At 43.9% G+C, this 23,870-nt stretch overlaps 1 protein-coding gene across 2 annotated transcripts in view; it reads left to right on the forward strand.

The window, feature by feature from the left end:
- The window catches only part of csmd3b (CUB and Sushi multiple domains 3b), a gene marked incomplete at its 3' end in the record, with an annotated part of 316,085 nt that overhangs the window by 225,375 nt on the left and 66,840 nt on the right, over window positions 1–23,870 (forward strand). For both annotated transcript variants that reach the window (XM_079288066.1, XM_079288067.1), the window contains exons 14-18: window positions 7,971–8,297; window positions 10,018–10,212; window positions 11,476–11,614; window positions 13,275–13,462; window positions 13,849–14,037. In XM_079288066.1, the coding sequence (XP_079144192.1) occupies window positions 7,971–8,297; window positions 10,018–10,212; window positions 11,476–11,614; window positions 13,275–13,462; window positions 13,849–14,037 (1,038 nt within the window). The remainder of the gene's footprint in view (window positions 1–7,970; window positions 8,298–10,017; window positions 10,213–11,475; window positions 11,615–13,274; window positions 13,463–13,848; window positions 14,038–23,870) is intronic.

Genomic DNA, 23,870 nt, shown 5'->3' on the forward strand with positions numbered 1-23,870 from the left:
CTATAAAACTCTCTGCTGCCCCCACCTCAAAGCTTTCCCCCTTCGACCTCGGTTGAGTTAGGAGGCACACAACCGCTCTCTTCGCCCGGACCTTCGTCCTGGACGCATGAAGACACATCGGCCTCTCCTCCCCCCCCCTCCAGCACGACGAGGCCACGAGGAAGCAACGGCCCTTCAACCCTACTCAAACCCTCAAACCCTGACAGGTCACGAGCCATTTCGCTGGACGAAACAGCCCGCGAAACGAATCCGCATCAGCGATCCGTTCTCTGCTTTTTGTTTCTTTTTATTTTGTGCACAAACCGGCACAGAGGAGCCCGACGAAGCCTCGCTCCTCTCGTGACCGAGGATTCCCGGCAAGACGCGCAGACACGTCGTCTCATCCGAAGTTAACTGTTCTCCCTGCAGCGAGTACAGACCGGACCTGCGTTTGCTCCAGAGCCACGCTAACGGACCGAAGCCGCGCCAGCTCACCGCCGCGCGACACACAGCGCCCGCTGCAAAGCCGCGCCGACCCGCAAGCTCCCCCCTGTCCCCCTTCCCGACGAGGAAAACGGACAGCTTTGCCACAAACACTTCCACGTTGCAACGAAGCATCTACAAGTAAGACTCTTGGCATTTGGGCATAGCTTAGCTTAAATTAACGTAAGTTTAATTCAGGCCATTCATTTATATGTTGATATTCCCGTGTTTTTGTGTGTTTAAGACTGTCGCGTGATATTGAAGTATTACGCAATCATTACGGAGCAGAGAAGCTCCGCTGTATTTGTGTATCAACTATGACTGTTTCTTTGGGATTAATTTCATTCATTGTCTTCCACTCCGTGTGGAAGTTCTCTTTTCATTAACTCGACTCGGTGAGTGAGCTGAGGTGCGTGGTTTATCACGGCATAAGTTACCGGCAGTTCTCAAGACGACAGCGGTATATTTATGCGTGATAGAGCCAGCCAACTCAGGCTCACTACAACGCGCACCGCGCGCAGAAGTCTGATTCATGAGCCCCCACCTTTTTTCTCTTTCCTCCTTTCACGAAACACACACACACACAGCTCCGAATTCTACCCCTGGGGAACCTCGTTCAAACGAGCGCCTCACATCACGTGCTGCCCAGGCAAACGTGAATTACGCACAGCAGCCCCATTCTGCCATTTTGTCCGGGTCCCTCGACTCCGCCATCTTTGTAGTTTCTAGCTGTAGTTCTTAAGGCCCCTCCCCTTTGGCCAGCGTCACTCGACGCCGCCATCTTTGTAGTCTTTAGCGTAGCTGTAAGACTCCTTCCTGTTCACCCACAGACCCACACACACACACATACACATACACACACAGACATACACCCTCATCCATTTTATTCATTCTTTAGTTTAGGCATATAAAATTGTATGATAATGTTTGTTGGTTGCAATATTAATTGATTTGATCATTTATTATTTTGATTCAATAAACTCTGTTATACTTTCAGGAGCAGTCGTCTGTGATTACTTGTGCATATGTATTTGATAAGACTGTATGTAGTAGCCGGTGCTCGAACTTAAAAACCTTCACTGTCACTGAATGTATAGTCATACGCAGACTATTGACATTATGAGTGACTACTAATTATGAGACTTAGTTTTATCGTTTGGTTATTGGTCCCTGTTCGCAGGGTGGTGCCCCGTTTATATTAATAATCATTAATAATTGTTACATACATCAATAATTCTATTGATGTCAAGAATTCAGTTTCTTAAATGCTGATAACCCAAACACGCTCCTTTAGTTCCCAACATAATGGTGCCCCGTGTGAGGCTACGTTATTCCAGTTCTGTTACAGTATATATGCACATTAATCCATAATTAATTTTGAATAATTAATTTTCCAAAAAAATATTTTTTTTCGAAAAATTATTTTTTTTCTTCTTTTGAATGATCCAAATTCCTGAAACTTATTTCCCAAAATAGGTAGGCTTTGATCTTCAAAATCTTGTCTTATTGTAATTAAATTTTTGATTTTAAATCCAGATTTTTAATCTTAATCTTTAATTCCCTTCTCGAAATTTTATTTCGTTTCCAGGTTTAATTATTCGTGTCATTTCTTAAACTAACAGCCAGCTGTGTAGTAGATTTGATCGTTTTATTTGTAATACCTTGCTTGTTTTCTTAAATCCCTCCAAAGAAGTTACACACAGCTGTCACAGGCCCAAAGTGCTAAACCACATTAGCATTTTCGCACCTCTGGCTGCAAAGCAGTAGTGATACCTCAGAGCAGCAACAGTAGAAACGTAAGTCACAGAGCTAGACATTTCACTGTGCGCCTGCATGAACCGTAACACTAACAGTAATTAACATCTAACAGTAGAAATCCTAAGTTACAGAACTAGACATTTCACTGAGAACCGTAAACACTAACAGTTTCCGTTCTAACACTAGGGAATTAACAACCACTGGGAGTCGCACTCATCAGAGAGAATGAGCGACGAGAAATTCCCCATTCCTGGAGCTGTAGCTCCAGAAGACACCGCATTACGAGATGCGGTGGCTGATGTCCTCGGACTCACAGCAAAGGAAAGAGAGTACTTTGCAAAATACACTGCTGTCCTATGCGACGAGCAATTAGAGCAGCTGGTGGCTTATGTAAATAACCCAGCAGGTAACAGAGAGCGCCTGATTCAGGACGTAATCGGCGAAATACTGCTCATCTACCATCAGAAAATGCAGCTGCAAGCTGCCCGAACCCGGGCACAGAGCGACGAGCAGCAACGCGAGATCTGGACACTCCGAACAGAGGTTCAGGAGTTGTCACGTGACTGTAGAGCCCTACAGTCAGAAAATAGTAGCCTGCGCAGTGACCTCAGAGAGGTCAACCTAGAACTCTCTAAAGCATCAGAGAGTGATGACAAACTGAAAGCGCTTCAAGGTGTTCCAGCAACCCCGGTAGGTACTGCTACCCCCTACCGAGCCTTTCAGCCCAGTCATTTCTTGGTCTCGGCTCCTTCATTCCCCGAGACCCGAACCACCTTGCATTTCTTGAAAACGCTTTCCCCAACCAGGAGGAGAGAGGACCAACACCAGGTCCTAGTCGGCCCAGGTGGCTTCAAAACCACCTCAGGCGAACGCAATCCTCCACGCAGTTCACGCGCGCGACAAGAACTGACCCCATCCCCCTCAGGGAGGGAGGATGATAGTCGTTACCACCATCGCGAGTATGGAGACTCAGACGACTCAGGCCCCATCAACCTTGGAGGCCTGCGTACTCGACAGATTGAGTCTCTGGTGAAAGACGTAGAGCGCTTCAATCCCGATAATCGCGACTCGAGCATCGATGACTACCTAAGGGAGATCGATCGCTGCCTCCTCGACCTATCGCGCCCCTCATCGCGCGAAAAGCTAAAGCTAGTGTGGAAAACCACTGCGCGAAGCGTTCACGCTTTCATTGAAACGCTCCAGCCGAGCATCCGCGACTGCTATTCATCCCTGTGTCACGCCCTTAGGGAGGAGTACTCCCTGTACACCGACCCAGCCTCTGCCACCCTCGGCGCCTTTGCCATTTCCCAGGAAAGGCTACAGTCTCCGAGAGACTACTTCAGGCGCTTGAGATCTGCGTACTTCCAAGGACGTAACGCCCCAGGTCTAGAAGAAGACCATGCCTTCAAGTCGCTTTTCTTGCACAATCTCCACGACAACGTGAGATACGATGTTACTATGCACTGCAGAACGAGTAACCTCACCATGCCAGAGATTAGGAAATACGCGCAACTTGCATGGGATACACGCGGACGGCCGACAAATCGGTACGAAGACACCGCCATAGTCTTAGGCATCCAACAGTCGAGCGACTCCGACCTAGCGTCGGAAGACGACGAGAGGACTTGGCCTAGCGAGCCCTGGTCACCCCCGAGGAACAAACGACCCTGGCGGTCGAAAGACCAACGGAACCAGGGGGGTGAAAGACGCCCTCAAGGGCAACCCATCAGGTAACGCTGACTCGCAGCCCACCTGACTAAGCCAAGTGACCTTTCCCCCTGCTGCCAAGTCGACATGGTAAGGGGGGGGAAGAGAACTCAGCACACGTCCGGAAACGACCACTCCCATTTTCGCACCTCGTTCTTCAACCTTCTTGGGCGACCTTGTTCGCAAAGGCAATGCCCGTTATGTATATCTCTATACATATTCTTCAGTCCTACTGGGGGGTCATAACACTCTTGCTCTACCCGACTCCGGGTCAGAAACGAGCCTCATGTGTTCCCCCACCTTTTCGCATACACCTCTAGGGTGCCACAACCTTAGAGGCCCTTCGAGCACCCAAGCTCGTAAGATCTTTCGTCAACTAAGCCTTCTTCTCCTGCTCTGTCAGCATGAGCCACCTCCAGCTTGTTCAACGAAGCCACCGCCTTCTTTCAGCCGAGTCATCGCCCGGGCCTGTCAAGTCGCCAGTGCCGTAGGTAACTGAACTTGACCTGTGCGCCGGACCTGTCCCCATCTCTAATTAGGAGGGTGGGGGGAGGGAGATATCACCAGCCCGTCATGACACACTCCAGAGTGAAACTGTTCGCGACGTTTCCCTGAGTGCTGACGTAACGTGGGATATCTGCCCTCGCCACTTGAACAGCGCGAGGGGGGTGGGATCTCTGACAACAGAAACTTAGAGAGATGCACTTCACAGGAAGTGCACTCTAATCTTGCCAGTGCCGAAACCAACCGGCAGAATGGCAGCTTACTATTGACTACTGACGTTTAACTGCATGCTCCAACTCACCCTGTAGACATGCACTAACCGCTAACACATCCAACTTCAACCAGAACAGTTGCATGACCTGACAAACCATTGTGACTGTAAACTGATGCTCCACTCTCATAGAGAACCCTTTGCATGCTTTATAGACTCCACCAGAAGTAACCAGAGAAGACATAACCTCTGCCGTAGCAGTCAGATTTAATCCAGGACCTCATCCGAGAAGGCTCAGCTGTCAACAGCTGGAGCAGCGAGAGACCAGCCTAGCTAGTCACACTAGCCGCGCTAATGAAATCTGTAAATCTGCTACCACTACTGTTATGCAACCCTCACAGGTACCTCTGGCCTATAGTCTTGGCAACGCAACTCCAATATCGATAGATTCTAAAACTTAGACACAGGACTCGCTCTAAATCTACCGATCAGAGAGAGATAGACGCACATATCATGTACTAATAGATCCAGAAGCGACAGACAAACGGGATTCCCTCCTATTCATAACACCACGTAGCCAACCTACGACTGCTCCGCCGACGGACTCCAGTCCTGTCTAGGAGGTGAACCAGTAACCACTGTTTGCCCCTCACCTGCTTCTTGTCTTTCTATTCTTTCCTTCTCTCTCTTTTGTGTTTTGTTTTGTTTATTTGGGTTGTTACTTTCTTTGACACTATGCCGCAATGCTAGATTATCACAACATCATAATAGCGATTGAATTATTTGGGAATAATGTTTTGCTCACCAATGATTTGAATTGTGTATGATAGTAGATGTAGGTAGAAGTAGTTAAAGTCATCTGCCCAGATGCCACCTTAGTCATCTGCCCAGATGCCAATGAACTCTGAACTTGAACACCATGAACTTGACCACTATGCCTTGAACTCTATGAACAATGAACACTGCCTGTTTTAATCACTGCTTTTGGTCTCAGGAACACTTGGACTGTCTCACCTCTTCAGGTTTCCCCACCACATGGATGCACATGCCAGCCCTTGGTTTGCTCTAAAGACCGAAGCCAACACCTCGCTCTTCAGAACAAAGGGGGGATGTTGGGGTCTGACTCTGACCATGTGGCTTAAACATGTGCTGTGGACAAAGAAAATCAGGCCTTAACTTTTTCAAGCAAAGGTCTCATCCTGATTTGTAGTTGATAAGAGCAAAGGGATTTCACACTCAGGTGTGAATTACCCCCCCCCAAATAACCATGGTAACCGCGGCAATCTCATTGGCCGAGAGCCAAGAGACCCGAGGACCCCTGTGGTTCAGCCGATGTTCTATAAAACTCTCTGCTGCCCCCACCTCAAAGCTTTCCCCCTTCGACCTCGGTTGAGTTAGGAGGCACACAACCGCTCTCTTCGCCCGGACCTTCGTCCTGGACGCATGAAGACACATCGGCCTCTCCTCCCCCCCCCTCCAGCACGACGAGGCCACGAGGAAGCAACGGCCCTTCAACCCTACTCAAACCCTCAAACCCTGACAGGTCACGAGCCATTTCGCTGGACGAAACAGCCCGCGAAACGAATCCGCATCAGCGATCCGTTCTCTGCTTTTTGTTTCTTTTTATTTTGTGCACAAACCGGCACAGAGGAGCCCGACGAAGCCTCGCTCCTCTCGTGACCGAGGATTCCCGGCAAGACGCGCAGACACGTCGTCTCATCCGAAGTTAACTGTTCTCCCTGCAGCGAGTACAGACCGGACCTGCGTTTGCTCCAGAGCCACGCTAACGGACCGAAGCCGCGCCAGCTCACCGCCGCGCGACACACAGCGCCCGCTGCAAAGCCGCGCCGACCCGCAAGCTCCCCCCTGTCCCCCTTCCCGACGAGGAAAACGGACAGCTTTGCCACAAACACTTCCACGTTGCAACGAAGCATCTACAAGTAAGACTCTTGGCATTTGGGCATAGCTTAGCTTAAATTAACGTAAGTTTAATTCAGGCCATTCATTTATATGTTGATATTCCCGTGTTTTTGTGTGTTTAAGACTGTCGCGTGATATTGAAGTATTACGCAATCATTACGGAGCAGAGAAGCTCCGCTGTATTTGTGTATCAACTATGACTGTTTCTTTGGGATTAATTTCATTCATTGTCTTCCACTCCGTGTGGAAGTTCTCTTTTCATTAACTCGACTCGGTGAGTGAGCTGAGGTGCGTGGTTTATCACGGCATAAGTTACCGGCAGTTCTCAAGACGACAGCGGTATATTTATGCGTGATAGAGCCAGCCAACTCAGGCTCACTACAACGCGCACCGCGCGCAGAAGTCTGATTCATGAGCCCCCACCTTTTTTCTCTTTCCTCCTTTCACGAAACACACACACACACAGCTCCGAATTCTACCCCTGGGGAACCTCGTTCAAACGAGCGCCTCACATCACGTGCTGCCCAGGCAAACGTGAATTACGCACAGCAGCCCCATTCTGCCATTTTGTCCGGGTCCCTCGACTCCGCCATCTTTGTAGTTTCTAGCTGTAGTTCTTAAGGCCCCTCCCCTTTGGCCAGCGTCACTCGACGCCGCCATCTTTGTAGTCTTTAGCGTAGCTGTAAGACTCCTTCCTGTTCACCCACAGACCCACACACACACACATACACATACACACACAGACATACACCCTCATCCATTTTATTCATTCTTTAGTTTAGGCATATAAAATTGTATGATAATGTTTGTTGGTTGCAATATTAATTGATTTGATCATTTATTATTTTGATTCAATAAACTCTGTTATACTTTCAGGAGCAGTCGTCTGTGATTACTTGTGCATATGTATTTGATAAGACTGTATGTAGTAGCCGGTGCTCGAACTTAAAAACCTTCACTGTCACTGAATGTATAGTCATACGCAGACTATTGACATTATGAGTGACTACTAATTATGAGACTTAGTTTTATCGTTTGGTTATTGGTCCCTGTTCGCAGGGTGGTGCCCCGTTTATATTAATAATCATTAATAATTGTTACATACATCAATAATTCTATTGATGTCAAGAATTCAGTTTCTTAAATGCTGATAACCCAAACACGCTCCTTTAGTTCCCAACAATGCTGTGGCGATGAATATTTAACAGGACATTTCTCTGTCTGCATCTCTTTCCCTTCTCTTCCTTTCTGTTCCTGAATGTTTATTGTTCCCCATTCTTTGTCTTTATCCGTCCGTCTCTGTATGTCCTTTTGTCTGTCTGTCGTTGTATGTCTGTCTCTGTTTGTTTGTCTGTCTGTCTGTCTGTCTTTATCTCCCTGCGTTTCTGTACTCCTCTTGCTCCCGCAGTCCCCTGCATGTCCAACTTCACAGCTCCCTCAGGAACTGTCCTCTCTCCAGACTACCCAGAAGGCTATGGGAACAACATGAACTGTGTCTGGCTCATCCAATCAGAGCCAGGCTCCAGAATTCACTTGGCATTCAATGACTTTGATCTTGAGGCGCCCTACGATTCCCTAACTCTGAAAGATGGCGAGACAAATGATGCCGGCGTGATCGGGAGGTTCTCTGGAGCTGAGAATCCTTCCCATCTGACGTCCAACACCAACACACTGAGGCTGGAGTTTCAGGCTGATCACTCCATGTCAGGCAGAGGATTTAACATCACATACAGTAGTATGCCATTTTTCTTATTCCTTTCATTGCACGTACCGTTTTTAGATACAAAAAATACCTATTTTATCACATGTGTTGTAAAACAGAATCAAATGTGGCAACACTATATTGACAGTTTCCAACATAAGATTTTTTCCCCACAAGTTGAAGTTTGATACATGTGTATGGCGGGTAAATGAATATCATTAAGGTCATATTTATTATCTTTTGCAGCAGAATAATGCAGAAGCGTCTCAGGCTCACACGTTATGTTTTGAAGCTATAAAATAGTACTTACATAGGACATACGACTGTAGATACATTTGAAGCACGGTTTTCAGCCTAGACCTTTAACAATTGTTGTAAATGTGAGCACAGCGATCACTTAGAAAGAGTAAGTGCAACTTTAGACAGCAGCTTTTGTAATTCACTAAAAGTTGGATGAGGATGCTGCAGGCATCAACAGAAAGAGTTGTTCCAGAAAAGACAAAAGACAGACTTCATTGATCCCAGAGGCTTCATGTGGTCAATACAGCAGCTAAGAATAGAGGTGTATGTTGCAGAACAAAGAGGATTGAAAGAACACTTTGTTGGTCGTTTTTTTGGGCTTGTTTGTTATCAGACCCAGAGTCAGATGAGAAGATCATCATTTCATCATTTTTGTATCTGCGCGTCCAGTACAAAGAGAGGTCCAGGAAGTGTTTAGCCTTGCTTAGCACAAAGAGTAGAAGTGAGCGGAAACTGTCTAGTTCAGTCAAAAGACAAACAACACACCTTCCAAAACCCCCCAAATTGCCTTTTTTAAACATCATACCTTGTGTCTTTCACCCGTGTCAGAATAGAATCTAAGACATTAGTGTTTCAGGCGAACACTCAGAAGTTCTGTCTCCATTGTAAAGTTGCCAGCTGTGCAGACCTGATCAAAACCCAGGTGACTCTTAGATGTATCGATCATAGCTCGCGAGACAACAGGATACAACATGTACAGTAAATGAGATCGTTTGGGATTTTGTTGGAAGGCCTATTTGTTCATTTTTGATGGTGCAAGCGAACTGTTTGCCCCTGCTTGCAGTCTTTGAGCTAATTCAGGCTACACACGTCCCCATACCAGACAAACTGGAAATGGAAATTGATATTGATCTTCTTGTCTGACTGCGGGTTTGACGGCAAACAGATACAATGTTAAAGTGTTCTGCCCACAGTTCCCTTACAGTTTATTTGTGATTTCAGCTGACAACATTCTGTGTACCGGTATATCTGACTCTTTTCTATTTTTTTTTCGGGTCATTGCGTTTGTCATTTTTAAATCTTTCTATTACCTGATCGCACCAGATTTCTTCAACTAGCAAAACATTAGCAATGGAAGGTTGGACTTTACAGCTTTCTAATGTGAGCCAAACCATATCCTGACGCAGACACGCTCACATGAGAGTCAACCCAAGCACGGTGCAAATATACTCTAGCACCATTAATTACCATAATAACAAAGTTATAGAACAGACATATTACAGGAGACGTTTCACTGGCCAGGACGGAACACTAAAAGACACATGTTGCAGCAATAGATCTATATGATTAGTGCTCAGAAATGGCATCTAAATGTAGCATGTGAGTGTCGGTAAAATAGAGGTCTTGTATTTTTTCACAACATTTCTTGTGTACGGTTGTCTCTCTCTGTGGGCGTCTCGTCTACTATATTGTCCTCCTCATATCTGTGTCTCCTTGTAACTTTTTACCACAGCATTTGGCCATAATGAGTGCCCAGACCCTGGTATTCCCATCAACGCTCGCCGCTTTGGAGACAGCTTCCAGCTTGGCAGCTCCATTTCTGTGGTCTGCGAGGATGGTTTCATCAAAACCCAAGGAACCGAGACCATCTCCTGTCAGTTAGAAAAAGGAAAAGTCATGTGGAGTGGGCCCATCCCTAAATGTGAAGGTAAATATTGGCTTTATTTCTGATTAAACTATTAACTCGGGAACAACCCAGGAAGTGGAAATGAACTGCTGTCAGCTCGACGGAGGGAAAAAGATATGGAGGTGTCCAGTGAACCTAAATATCCAGGGAAAGAACTATTAATACACTGCTGCCAAAGGTACAGCCATTAGCTTACAAGAACACTCTGACTCTGGCAGACCCGTTCTTGTAAGCTACATACGGGAAGAATTCTATGGAGAAATGTGAAGTTAATGACAAAACAAATGTGAAGGATATAATTATCATTGTTGTATGTGATAAAAATCAAAAGAAACAGTGAGCACTTCCTTGAAAAGTCAAGTGAAGTCTGCTTATTAGTCATTACACCAATCAACTTTGACTGCAGCAATTAAATATGTCATTATTATATAATTGTCACACTATACCTCATTTACCATCCTTTAGTAGCCAGAGTAAGTATATTGCCATTTAAATATCTCCATTGGTGCAAAAATCAACAGCTTATGATAAAGTACAGACAAAAGGAAATGGAAATCTAATCTCAAGCGGAAGTAGTGCTTCAGCTGTAACTCCAACTGAAGATATACTGTTGACGGTACAAAGAAAAGCCGTGCTAATTATGCTCCAGGTCATTTAATGTCCCCAGATCCTTTGTAGCTCATGTGTGTCTGTAACTACTTGGATGAAAATGCACCAACTTGTATTCAGGAGGTACAGACCAGAACTAATTGACTTCAGACACGAAGTTAAACTCGAAGCAAGATCAAATTTAAAAGAAGACTGGAACAGAATGGCTCCTGGCTAATGTGACCGTGTGTTATTAATCTGGAGAATCTTCTCATTCATTATTCTGAATGTTTGAATATGATACATTATTTATGTTCCTCTAAGTATATATTTGCATTGAATGCCATCCTTATGATTGCAATCAGTGCAGTTAGCGACCAGCTGGTGAACAAAGTGGAGCATTTTTGCAGCTATAAAAGCTGTGTTCACAACTTGTTGCACTGCCCCCAAGAGGCCAAAGAAGTCCTGGAATTTTGCTGTTGAGGCTTTCAGGAGGTCTGATTTTGCAAACTGCTCCTAAATCCCCCCAGATCTGCCTGGTGTTGCGTCTCACTTGCCGCACATCAACTTGGATGTGGATGTTCACCCCGACTCAGCCTCGACTTGAGTGGTTTTTGATACAAATCAACTCTCGTCTTCCCTTTTGCGTCCTCTGTATCTGCCTTCACGTCCCTCCTTCTGTCCCTCCTCCTCCAGCCCCGTGTGGAGGCCACTACTCAGCCCCGAATGGAGTGATTTTGTCTCCTGGTTGGCCTGGTTACTACAAGGATTCCCTCAGCTGTGAGTGGGTGATCGAATCAGAACCTGGACGCTCCATCAAAGTCACATTTGACAGGTGGGTGGCATGATTCCTTGAGCATATTACGAAGACTCTCAGAGCTCTGGACAGGGCAGAACTGTGCAGATTCATCAGTTATGACAACAATCTCTTAAATGTCATCGGATGTTCAATACATATTGGGAGGATATTGATCGGAAAGGCCGGGTGATATTTTGGTTTGTATTATATGCTCCCTGAGTTGTGGACCGGGAATAGATACAAGACTAGAGGAGCCGGTAAAATATTATGTTTCAACTTTATTTCATTGTAAAGTGCATTTAACTTTGGCTCAACAACCTGTAGGCGGCTTTTAAAGACTGGACCGCTTGAACCTTTTTTAACCTGCAGCATTTTAACTCAATTAAACACACACATGTACAGAAGTATGACTAAAGGCGGTGATCATCTTTTGACAAACAGTCATTTTATTGTAATGCAGTGCAACATCAACTTAGCGTTTTTTTAAGGACCATCAATGTGATTCATCCCTTAAATGGTCATTTTGGTATTTTTCCACCTGGACCAAGGGCATAGGGTTAATTTCAACATGGGTGGAGACGCATACTAAACGGAGGTCTGGGGCTCCTCCCTCAGACAATTTTGAGCATAACAACACACCCATAAAAACAATATTGTTGCTGAATATTTCTTTACGATGGAAATGTCTTTATATGTGTAAAGGAAACCACAAAGGTAAGGTCACAGGTGTCAAATTATATTTAAAAAAAGGGAATATAACTGATGTTTATTCTCCTGTCGATCAACTTTTCTCATGTAATGTTATCCCTGCTAAGTCAACACACATGTAGGCGTGATTTAGTCACCGCTCCTCTTATGTGTCTTTTTTTTTGGGAAGTAACCTCTTAAATTTGCATGCGGCACTTATTCACCTCAATGACACATGAATTAATTTTAATTTAAATAGCACACATTCAGTTTCAGCAAGATATCTGCATATGTTCCTTCTGCACATTTAAAACATATCCCACATATGTGTTTTCTTTGAAAACGTGTGGTTTTTTTTGCCATTAACAGGCTCAGATGGTAAAATAATTGTCTGACAACATTATGGAAATGACCCGACAGAGAAATACAACGTTTTGCATTACCTTTCGCATGATCTGGGCTGTTATTTTGTGTCCGGCTCAGAGAAGTGTCGTCCTGAAATGTCGCATTGCATGCACATTGTCAAAATCGGCCAAATATTCCGCCATGAGACTTAGAATCTTTTAGATAACGCTAAGCTACGCTGTCTTTACTCCAATACAAAAACAAATTCTGACTACACTGGTGTCCAATGACACTTCTTTCTCCAACTCTCACTCACGTTTCCATCGTTGCCTTCCATCAAGTCACTTGACACAATAACAGAAAGCGAAAGGGAAGAAAACAAATTTATTTCTCCGAGGGGTCATTTTTATGTTGTTGTCAGACACTTATAATAACAATCTGACATAAACGGACATAACTTGAGTCACTTAGACACAAAGACACGGCAAAATAGAGTCCAGGGCAACGAATGCGTCAAAGAGATCCAACATTAGTGAGTGAAGAATATAAGCCTGAACTGTTTACGCAGTCTTGGGTTGTCCTATCTGTTTGAAACGAAATATGAAGGCGTTTATTCCATCAATGATCATCGCCATTGTGATATTCTGATGTTGTTGTCTCACAGGTTCCAGACAGAGTTGGGTTATGACTTTTTGGAGATCCATGATGGGCCAAACCTCCTGTCTCCTCTGGTTGGCTCCTTTAATGGTACCCAGGTGCCCCAGTTCCTGTTCAGCACCAGCAACTTTCTGTATCTACTGTTTACCACCGATAACAGCCGATCAAATGCTGGCTTCAAAATAATATATGAAAGTAAGTCAGAAGCAAATACAGTATATTCATGCATATAGACATGTGGACACGCCGTCATAGAGACAAAGATGTCTTTGAAAAATTGTCTATACCTTCTGCAGATCACAACAACACACATGCACTTCATACATAACAGTAGGTGTTGTGCATGATGTCAGGACACAACCTTACACTAGTAGCCCACCAGACACGGATTCACCAGCTGGCCTGACATGCAGGTCATCAACTGCGATAAGCAAAGCACCTTAATTGCACAGCATGGTGCTTTATGGGGAGATTCACGCCATCTGTGAGTTTTAGATTATGCAGATCAGCAAAACTGCTGATGCGAGTCTCGTCTTTATGCACATACATACGAGGTAGACATCTAATCTTTTTTTTTTCAGGCGTTACAGTGGACAGCTACTCGTGCCTGGACCCTGGTATCCCCGTCAATGGGATTCGGTACGGCCAGGACTTCTCCATCGGGTCCACAGTATCATTTGGTTGTGATTCTGGCTACAGACTCAGCCACGAGGAGCCACTAGTATGTGAGAAGAACCACTGGTGGAGCCACTCTTTACCTTCATGTGATGGTAAATACCGATGAAATAACCTCTCAGACAAATACATAATAAATATATGTAATGTACAGTAGTTCACAGGTTTTCCTACATTATACCAGATTTTTTACAGCACTTATTAAATATTAAACAAAAACTTGGGAAAACACTCCTATAACCAACCTTCATGGACATGAGAAGGCCTGTTTACTTTGGTACTGACGTGTTCAAATTGACATTGTCAAATTAACACAACATATCCCCTAAAGCAGGGGTGTCAAACATACGGCCCGCGGGCCGGACCCGGCCCACCACGTCATTTTATGTGGCCCACGAATCCGCCAGCAAAAAAAAAAAAAAAAAAAAAAATGTCTTTTTTTTTTTTACAAAAATTTAAAGTTAGATGTGAAAATAAAAATATCCCCATGGTCGAAATTATGAGATAGAAAGTCGAAGTGATGAGATGGCATGTTGTCTGTGTGCCGACATTAAAACTATCACAACAGGTGGACAGGAGATGCAACAGCCCATAAAGAGGATTTCCAACAAGTTTCTCAACATGCGTACTTCTCTGTACTGAAACGTCATCAGTCTCAGCCCAAGTACTGTTCCAATTCAAAGTTCACATCGAGCCAAGCACGGCCCTAATGCCCGGATGTGACTCGCTCTGCCCATTTTACCCGGGATGCATCGGAGGTGACTTGTCTGTACTTGGGACAGCCAAATATCCCAGAATGCATTTTGCACCAGCAACAGGAAACAATGGCGGAGGAGAAATCACACAACTGGAAGTACGTGTTGTGGAAGTCACAGATATCCCGGGAAACTAAACTAACTATGTTAGGAGTACCGTAGTTACATTTACACCGTCTTACATTTACAACCGGCCCTTTGAGGGCGACCGTGATGCTGATGTGGCCCCAGAGTGAAAATGAGTTTGACACCCCTGCCCTAAAGTATTAAATATGACGGCCCTTTCAGATAATGTGTGTTGATATCTCACAGTAATCTGACACCCAAAATTATACCATCATCCTCAACTCTGTGTCATCTATTGTCAGATGTAAAAACCCCACTATCCTCTTAACTTTAAAGTCTTTGACTTTTATTGACATACATTAGATCACTGTCTTTCCCACCATTATGTGAAATCCCACACAATCTACGTTTAATCTAGGTGTATGTGCAGAGACAGTATGCACAGTGTTAAGTGTGGGAGCACTGTTATGGAATATTTCAAAGTAAATCGAGAGAAGACAGTTTCGTTCACAAATTAATGATCACAGTCTTCAGAAGATGATAAGTTGTCCGTTTCTCCGTTTATTCTCTTGCATGGAAAGCTTAGTCCGACTAGTACGTATACTCCAGCATATGGAAAAGCTTCTCCGAGCTTCAGAAAACAGCAGTTTAAATACTCTCTGAAACATTCCTTTTCTGTGAGATCACACATGCAGAGGGGGTTGACAAAAAGTCCCTTTACATGACAAGTCACGTTTTCAACAAGCCTCCTCTCTTCTAGCACACGTGAGTTTCAGCTTTCACAACGGGGTCACCCAGAGGCTACACTTCCGTGTGTTAAACAGGGAGCATGAGACAACAGGGAACTGCTTCAATAGGACTGCTGTTTTGTTTCTGTCTGTGTTCATTACCTTCAGTAATACATATTTTAAACACAACATAATAGTTATAACATATTTTCCCATAACAGCACATACTTGACATGGCATGGCCACATCTTGACTGCAGTCTTGCTGATAATATTTACAGTCCAAAATAATTATGGTCCAAAATTAAAAATCAGGTTCTTTTTTAAACCAAAATGGATGATCTAGTTCAGGGGTGCCCAATACGTCGATCGCGAGCGACCGGTCGATCGCGGAGGTAGTGCAAGTAGATCGCATGCCATTCAAAAAGAATGAGATGTCCTCATGGCATTTGCCACTTGATTTTCTAACACACGGGTCAACCGCGCGAGCTACTGCAAAACTCCGGCGAGCTAATTAGTTTGCCTTCCAATTTATTTCTACTAAAGAAGCTGAAGCTGCAGCGTCACGATTTGGGAAACTTCCAAAACCTGGCGTCAGAACTGGAGACTCAGCGGAAGGCGTGTGCGTAACTTGACAGTGCGCGCTACACAGAGCAGGTTGACAAGTGTCTGTCAGAGTTTGACAAACGCTTTTGAGACTTTGCTTTTCTCGAGCCAGTTGCTACACTTATGTGCTGCACATTTCGGGAAGATATTGAGGTTGATTTACTCGCATCAACGCTGTTTCACCTGAACTCGTCTGGAGTGGAGGATGAGATTCTGACACTGCAAGCTGACATTCAGCTGAAGTCCAGGGCTCATGGACAGTTTCCTCACAGAGGAAAAGTCCCCAAACATGAGGAACTGTGATACCTTTTTGACTGCATTATTCGGCTCTACTCATTTACGCGAGTCAGCCTTCTCCCACATGAAGAACATTAAGTCCAAATACCGTTCCACCATGACTGATGATCATTTGAAGTCTGCTTGAGGCGGATACCAGCAGCTACTGTCCGGACTATGCAACTCTGGCCAATTCCATTCAGTGCAAGTCATCAATTCAATTCAATTCAATTCAATTCAATTTATTTTTGTATAGCCCAAAATCACAAATTACAAATTTGCCTCAGAGGGCTTTACAATATGTACACGTTTGACATCTTCTTGTCCCGGGACCCTCACATCAGAACAGGAAAAACTCCCCAAAAACCCCTTTAACGGGGAGGAAAGAGGAAGAAACCTGTGGGAGAGCAATAGAGGAGGGATCCCTCTCCCAGGATGGACAGACGTGCAATGATGTCATGTGTAGAACAGGATAGTGAATTACAACACATTCAATGTAATTACAGCACATTCAATGTATGACACAACCACGACAGGAGGCAAGACCTGGTCCAGGTAAACCCGGATACACAGGAACCTGTGAGGCGAGAAAGCACAGAGACTCTGGTGAAGAAGCAGGTCAATAATGTGCATTAATGGTATCGGTAGTATGAAATAGTAATGTGAGTAATAATAAAAGTGATATTAGCAGTTGGAGTCAGCAGGGCCATGGTAGGAGGAAGGACCAGGGTCCAGATGAAACCATGCTCCATGGAAACCTGTGAGGAGAGGAAGCACAAGGACTCCGGGGAAGAGACAAAATGAGTACCGTGCATTAATTGTATCGGTAATAGGATTAATAATCAGTACTGTGCATTAATGGTGTCGGTAATAGGATTAATAATGTTAATCATGAAGATCGTAGTAGATGTCAGCAGGGCCATGGCTGGTTGAAGAACCAGTGTCCAGATAAAACTGCGGTCATCCTGTGAGGCGAGAAAGCACAAATACTCCGGGGAAGAAGTAAAGTTAGTAATGAGCATTAATGGGACATCAATGCATACAGACGGAGGTGAAGAAGAGGAGGAGAGAGGTGCTCAGTGTAGGAAGTCCCCCTGTAGTTTTTGCCTATACCAGTTTGTCCATGGGCCGGTCCAAGGCAAGCCAGAGCCAGCCCTAACTATAAAGCGCTAACTATAAGCACTGTCAAAGAGGAAAGTCTTAAGCCTACTCTTAAATGTGGTGAGTGTGTCTGCCCCCCGGACAGAAACGGGAAGCTGGTTCCACAGAAGAGGAGCTTGATAACTGAAGGCTCTGGCTCCCGTCCTACTTTTTAAGACTCTAGGAACCACAAGTAACCCTGAATCACTGGATCGCAACTCTCTAGTAGGGCAGTATGGTACTATAAGCTCTTTAAGATATGATGGAGCCTGACCAGTTCGGGCTTTGTAGGTCAGTAAAAGGATTTTAAATTCTATTCTAGATTTTACAGGGAGCCAGTGCAGAGAAGCTAATACAGGAGTAATATGATCTCTCCTCTTAGTTCTTGTTAGTACACGAGCTGCAGCATTCTGGATCAGCTGGAGAGATTTAAGAGACTTATTAGAGCAGCCTGAAAATAAGGAATTGCAGTAATCTAATCTAGAGGTAACAAATGCATGAACTAATTTCTCTGCATCGCTTTGAGATAGGATGTGCCTGATTTTTGAAATATTACGTAGGTGAAAAAAGGCAGTCCTAGAAATAAGTTTTATCTGAGAGTTGAAAGACAAATCCTGATCAAAGGTAACTCCAAGATTCTTGACGGTGCTGCTGGATGCCAGCGCAATGCCATCTAGAGAAACTATATCATTAGAGAACTGATTTCGGAGGTGTTCTGGGCCTAGTAGAATAACTTCAGTTTTGTCTGAGTTTAACATCAGGAAGTTGCAGGTCATCCAGGTTTTTATGTCTTTAAGACACGCTTGCAGTTTAGCAAGCTGGTTGGTTTCGTCCGGTTTGATCGATATATATAATTGAGTATCATCTGCATAACAATGAAAGGTTATAGAGTGTTTTCTGATAATATTGCCTAAAGGAAGCATATATAAGGTGAACAAGATTGGTCCAAGCACAGAACCTTGTGGAACTCCATAACTGACGTTGGTCCTCATTGAGGCTTCATCATTTACATAAACAAACTGAGATCGATCCGATAAATAGGATCCAAACCAGTTCAGTGCGGTTCCTTTGATGCCAATATAATGTTCCAGTCTCTGCAACAGGATGTAGTGGTCTATAGTGTCGAACGCAGCACTAAGGTCTAACAGAACAAGAACAGAGACGAGTCCTTTGTCTGATGCGATTAGAAGGTCGTTAGTTATTTTTACCAGAGCTGTCTCTGTGCTATGATGCTTTCTAAATCCTGACTGAAAATCCTCAAATAAACTATTGTTACACAGAAAGTCACATAACTGATTTGCAACTGCTTTCTCAAGGATCTTAGAGAGGAAGGGAAGGTTCGAGATCGGTCTATAGTTGGCCAACACCTCTGGATCCAGAGTGGGCTTCTTAAGAAGAGGTTTAATCACAGCTACTTTGAAGGACTGTGGTACATGACCTGTTACTAAAGACAGGTTGATGATATCTAATAAAGTTGTGCTAATTAATGGTAGCACTTCTTTAAGCAGCCTAGTCGGTATAGGGTCTAAGAGACAGGTGGACGGTTTAGATGTAAAAATTGTTGAAGTCAGTTTGTCAAGGTCGATGGGAGTAAAGCCATCTAAACATATATCAGGGTTTACAGCTGTTTCTAAGGTTACTCTATTTGTGGAAAGATCGGTCGAGGGCAGGAGATTATTAATGTTGTCTCTAATAATCATAATCTTATCATTAAAGAAGTTCATGAAGTCATTGCTACTGAGGTCTATAGGGATACTCGGCACAACAGAGCTGTGACTCTCTGTCAGCCTGGCTACAGTGCTGAAGAGGAACCTGGGGTTGTTCTTATTTTTCTCTATTAACAATGAGTAATAAGCTGATCTGGCATTACGGAGGGCCTTCTTATATGTCTTAAGACTGTCTCGCCAGAGTAACCGAGATTGTTCCAAGTTAGTGGAACGCCATGTTCTTTCAAGTTTTCGCGATGTTTGCTTTAATTTGCGGGTTTCAGGGTTATACCATGGAGCGAATCTCCTTTGTTTTACCAACTTCTTTTTTAAAGGAGCAATAGAGTCTAGTGTCCTTCTCAGTGAGCTTGTAGCACTGTCGACAAGATGATCAATCTGGGTCGGACTAAAGTTAGCACAGGAGTCCTCTGTCACATCGAAGCATGGTATTGAGTTAAATACAGACGGAATCGCTTCTTTAAATTGAGCTACGGCACCATCAGATAAACATCTAGTGTAGTAACTCTTGCTTAACGGTGTAAACTCAGTTAGTAAGAATTCAAAAGTTATTAGATAATGATCCGACAGAAGAGGGTTCTGTGGATAGACTATTAAATCGTCTATGTTAATGCCATAAGTCAGAACCAGGTCGAGAGTATGGTTAAAACAGTGAGTGGGTTTCTGTACATTCTGACAGAAACCAATCGAATCTAATAATGAAATAAATGCAGTACTGAGGCAGTTGTTCTCGACATCCACATGAATATTAAAGTCACCTACAATAATTACTTTGTCTGTTTTAAGGACTAGACTTGATAAAAACTGAAAAAATTCCGATAGAAATTCAGAATACGGACCCGGGGCCCGGTACACTATCACAAATATAACTGGCTGTATTGTTTTCCAGGTTGGGTGTGAAAGACTAAGAACCAAGCTTTCAAATGAGTTATAGTCTAGTTTAGGTTTAGGGTGTAATAATAGGCTGGAGTCAAAGATGGCTGCTACTCCACCTCCTCGGCCAGTGCCTCGAGGAATGTGAGTATTGATATGACTTGGAGGAGTTGATTCATTTAGGCTGACATATTCATCATTACTCAGCCAGGTTTCAGTAAGACAAAATAAGTCAATATGATGATCTGATATCAGCTCATTTACTAGTAGAGCTTTAGATGACAAAGATCTGACATTTAAGAGTCCACATTTAATTATCCTATTTTGTTGTACTGTTGCGGTAGTTTTAACTTGGATTAAGTTATTTTGTTTAACTCCTCGATCGTTTATTTTTGATTCAATTAATTTAAGTGGCCGTGGGGCAGACACAGTCTCTATGTGGTGTTGCGTGAGTAACTGCTCTAATGGAAGCTCAGAGGAGTGTGTAAGACTGCAACTCTGCTTCCTGGTCTGATCTCTGATCAGAGTAAGGTAACGACCAAAAATGAACAGAATTGTATTGTGCCATAAGGGTTCATGCAGTTATGCAAGGTACGCCAACATATATTGTAAATATAAAGTATACTCATAGATATTCAGCATTTTTAATGGAGGTAGATCATTTTGACTTGGTCATTTTAAAAGTAGCTCGCAAGCCGAAAAAGTGTGGGCACCCCTGAACTAGTTGTTCCATTAAAAACCAAGACACAAAGAAGCTGAGTTGTGCGAAATAGCTTAGAAGTGGAGCCCACCATCCCTATATAGGGAGCTGAGTCACACAGAACATGTTCTGCGACAAAACCACTGGTTGAATCACACACACACACGCACGCACACACACGCACACACACACACACGCCGGGGCAATTTGCAGTGAAGGCTGCTGTGGCTGATAGGGGATGATTTCAGGAGAAGATTAGAGATCTGTGGGCATGTACAGTGTGTGTGTGTGTGTGTGTGTGCTTCCTGTCACCTCCTCTTCCGTGTGAAACGTGAACACAGGAAGGTTTGAGGTAAGGTTGACGAGAGCCTGTGTTGGCTGTCACCTCCTCTCTCTTCTCTCCCAAATCAAGGAATGAGAGGGGGCACAGGAGTAGCTGAGGGGAGGAGGGGATCTCTCTCTCTCTCTCACTCCAATCATGGAGGAGAGAGGCAGGAGAGATGCGGCACTGCTGCATCAGTTTTGTAGCGGCTTGCTTGGTTCGGCTTGTTGGCTGATTCGCTTGTTAACCACATTTGAATTGCACAGTTCCCTGGACCAGCAGTGGTTTCCTCTAAGGAGGCAGTTTGAGCATAGAAGCATCAAACATGCTGCCTGGTATATGCGGCCGAATGCCATCAGACCGTGTTTCGACAGTAAACACGCACATATAGGTACTATTTGCTGCTGTGGTTGCTAAGAAATGGTCTCGTGTGATGATTGACGGGTCAACAATGAATGGCAGCATTGAAAGCTGACTCAGCTCTGGAAAGTGTTGCAGAAATCAAATTATGTTTTTACTGTGTATCAGGAAATAAGCAGCATTCCTTCCTGTGATGTAGAATATAAAATGAATGACACAATGGCAAGATTATCACATGAGCCAAACAGAAAGATTACTAGATTGTGAACTAAACTCGTTCATGTAATGTTCATTTTGAAAGAATGACCAAAATGTATCAGATGTTCTCAAAGCCAGAGGATTCCCTTGAGCAATGTTGTGGATTTAAATGAATCAACGTATGATTCATTACTCGGTCAACCTTTCAGGAAATCCAAAGATTGATGTTTTAATGGTATCACTCAACCTCGCTTCATCCACATGAAACAGAGAATGGATGGTAGGACCTACGAACAGACCGAGGGGGACAAGAAGCAGTAAGTGAGAAAGATAGAGAGAATGAGATAGAGAGGAAGAAACTGGCAGAGATAGAGATGTGATACAGTGTTTCAAATCTCTCATATAACTCAGCATTCAACATTCGGAGCTTCCTGGCAGAAACGTATAAATAATTAACAGCGTACTGTGTGTGTGTGTGTGTGTGTGTGCCCCCGCTTGCATCTATGTATCGGTTAGTTGGATATATTCTCACTCCTCACCCTTGTTTTCAGGGATGCTGATGTCGTATAAGCGGTGGTGGTTGAGGGGGAAGATACTGATGCTCTGTTGTGGTTTTGAACACATTTTCAGTGTCTGACTTGCCTGTTTTATGTTGTTGTGGCAGTATTCACCTTTGGGGTCGAAACAGATTGTAGTCTGAGCCGCAGCTCTCAGTGTTGGCGGTTGTCAGCTCCCACTGAACTGGTTAATTGACCTGCTCAAGGAAACTTCAGCAGAACTTTCTGGTTTGACCTTCTCCCAGCTGCTCTGCCATCGTTGCACTTTTTTGAGGTAATGTTATGGCATTTTATGAGTTTATTGTAAGAGGAAATGACAGGCCAGTCGGCCAACTATAAGATGGACCAAGTGGATTAGTATGCATAGAATGAGCAGTTTCCCCAGCTTTTCCGAGGACCTGGTCTCAACCCTGAGCATCTCTGTGCGAGCACGGGTCTCTTACTGCATCACAATGTACACGGCGGAACCGCGTGCAGAACTGAGCGGTTGAAAGTAGTAGGTTTTAAGTAAGAAACATTTGCACTGTTTCACTGCTTTGAATATCACTGCCTCCTAATCACTTGAAATCAAACGGTATTAACAGGGGGCAGGAAAACATTCAGATAAAAATATATTTTACGGTTCTTGCACAAGATGCAGCTATTTCACAGCATTAATGTTGCGGAAAAGTAGCTGAAATGATATGCAAGCAGTGGTTTTCTTGGGATTTTTTGAGTTCATGTCTTAGTTTTCTTCCACAAAACAATTTGGAGCTCAGCAACTGTACATCCCAAAGCAACACAATCTTGCAAATATGTTTCAGTTCTCCCACACTTGCCCAGATGGTCATTTGTAATATAACACGGAACTTTAGTCAGTAACTTCTACTCCAGTTACTTTGTTTGTCTCACATTCCTTGTCTCACAATATATCCACTGCATTTGTTTTGAATTAATTTGAGTTGGTTGTTTTATGCAGAACCTGTCATTGCAATTAATGCTGAAATACAAAAATGAAAACACCAAATATGTATTACAAACTGGCACTGAAATATGCTTCATCAGGTTTGATCATGCTCAGTAATGCAGTCGTGAGGACACACTGGGAGTCACTACCATGTGGAAGATACTAAATGAGAAGAACAGATCTTGAAGCTTGAGCTAATTATGTCTCAGTAGAGAAGCTGAAGTGTTACGTTTTGCTCTGCTGGAGGCAGGTGCTATCATTTACAACATACAACTATTCATTTAGAGTGTTGCCACCTACAGTGTGTACCCACTTATTGAAGAGCACCCTCCAGCAAATTGAAACAACAACAAAAAAGTTTGCATGGTTCAGACCCACACAATACAACTGATACTGTTTCTTTAAACAGAAAAATAAGCATATTGCTTGCTCATCTCACAGGATTATTATGCACTGTCAACATATATGAGGAATGACTAGAATCACATATGCATTTATTCATCATGAGGGGTTGGTCAGTTTCAGGGACATTACACGACATAAACCGCAAATAATCCATTATGTATCCTTCCAGTGTGGTGGATTTTACATTATTCATGCCATTATTTAAAATGTGCAACAGAAGTAGGGGATAGATCAGAAACAAAATCTTATTTCAACATTTAAAGCAAAGCTGAA

Source organism: Melanostigma gelatinosum, assembly GCF_949748355.1.
Source record: "Melanostigma gelatinosum genome assembly, chromosome: 17".
NCBI classification, from domain to species: Eukaryota; Metazoa; Chordata; class Actinopteri; order Perciformes; family Zoarcidae; genus Melanostigma; species Melanostigma gelatinosum.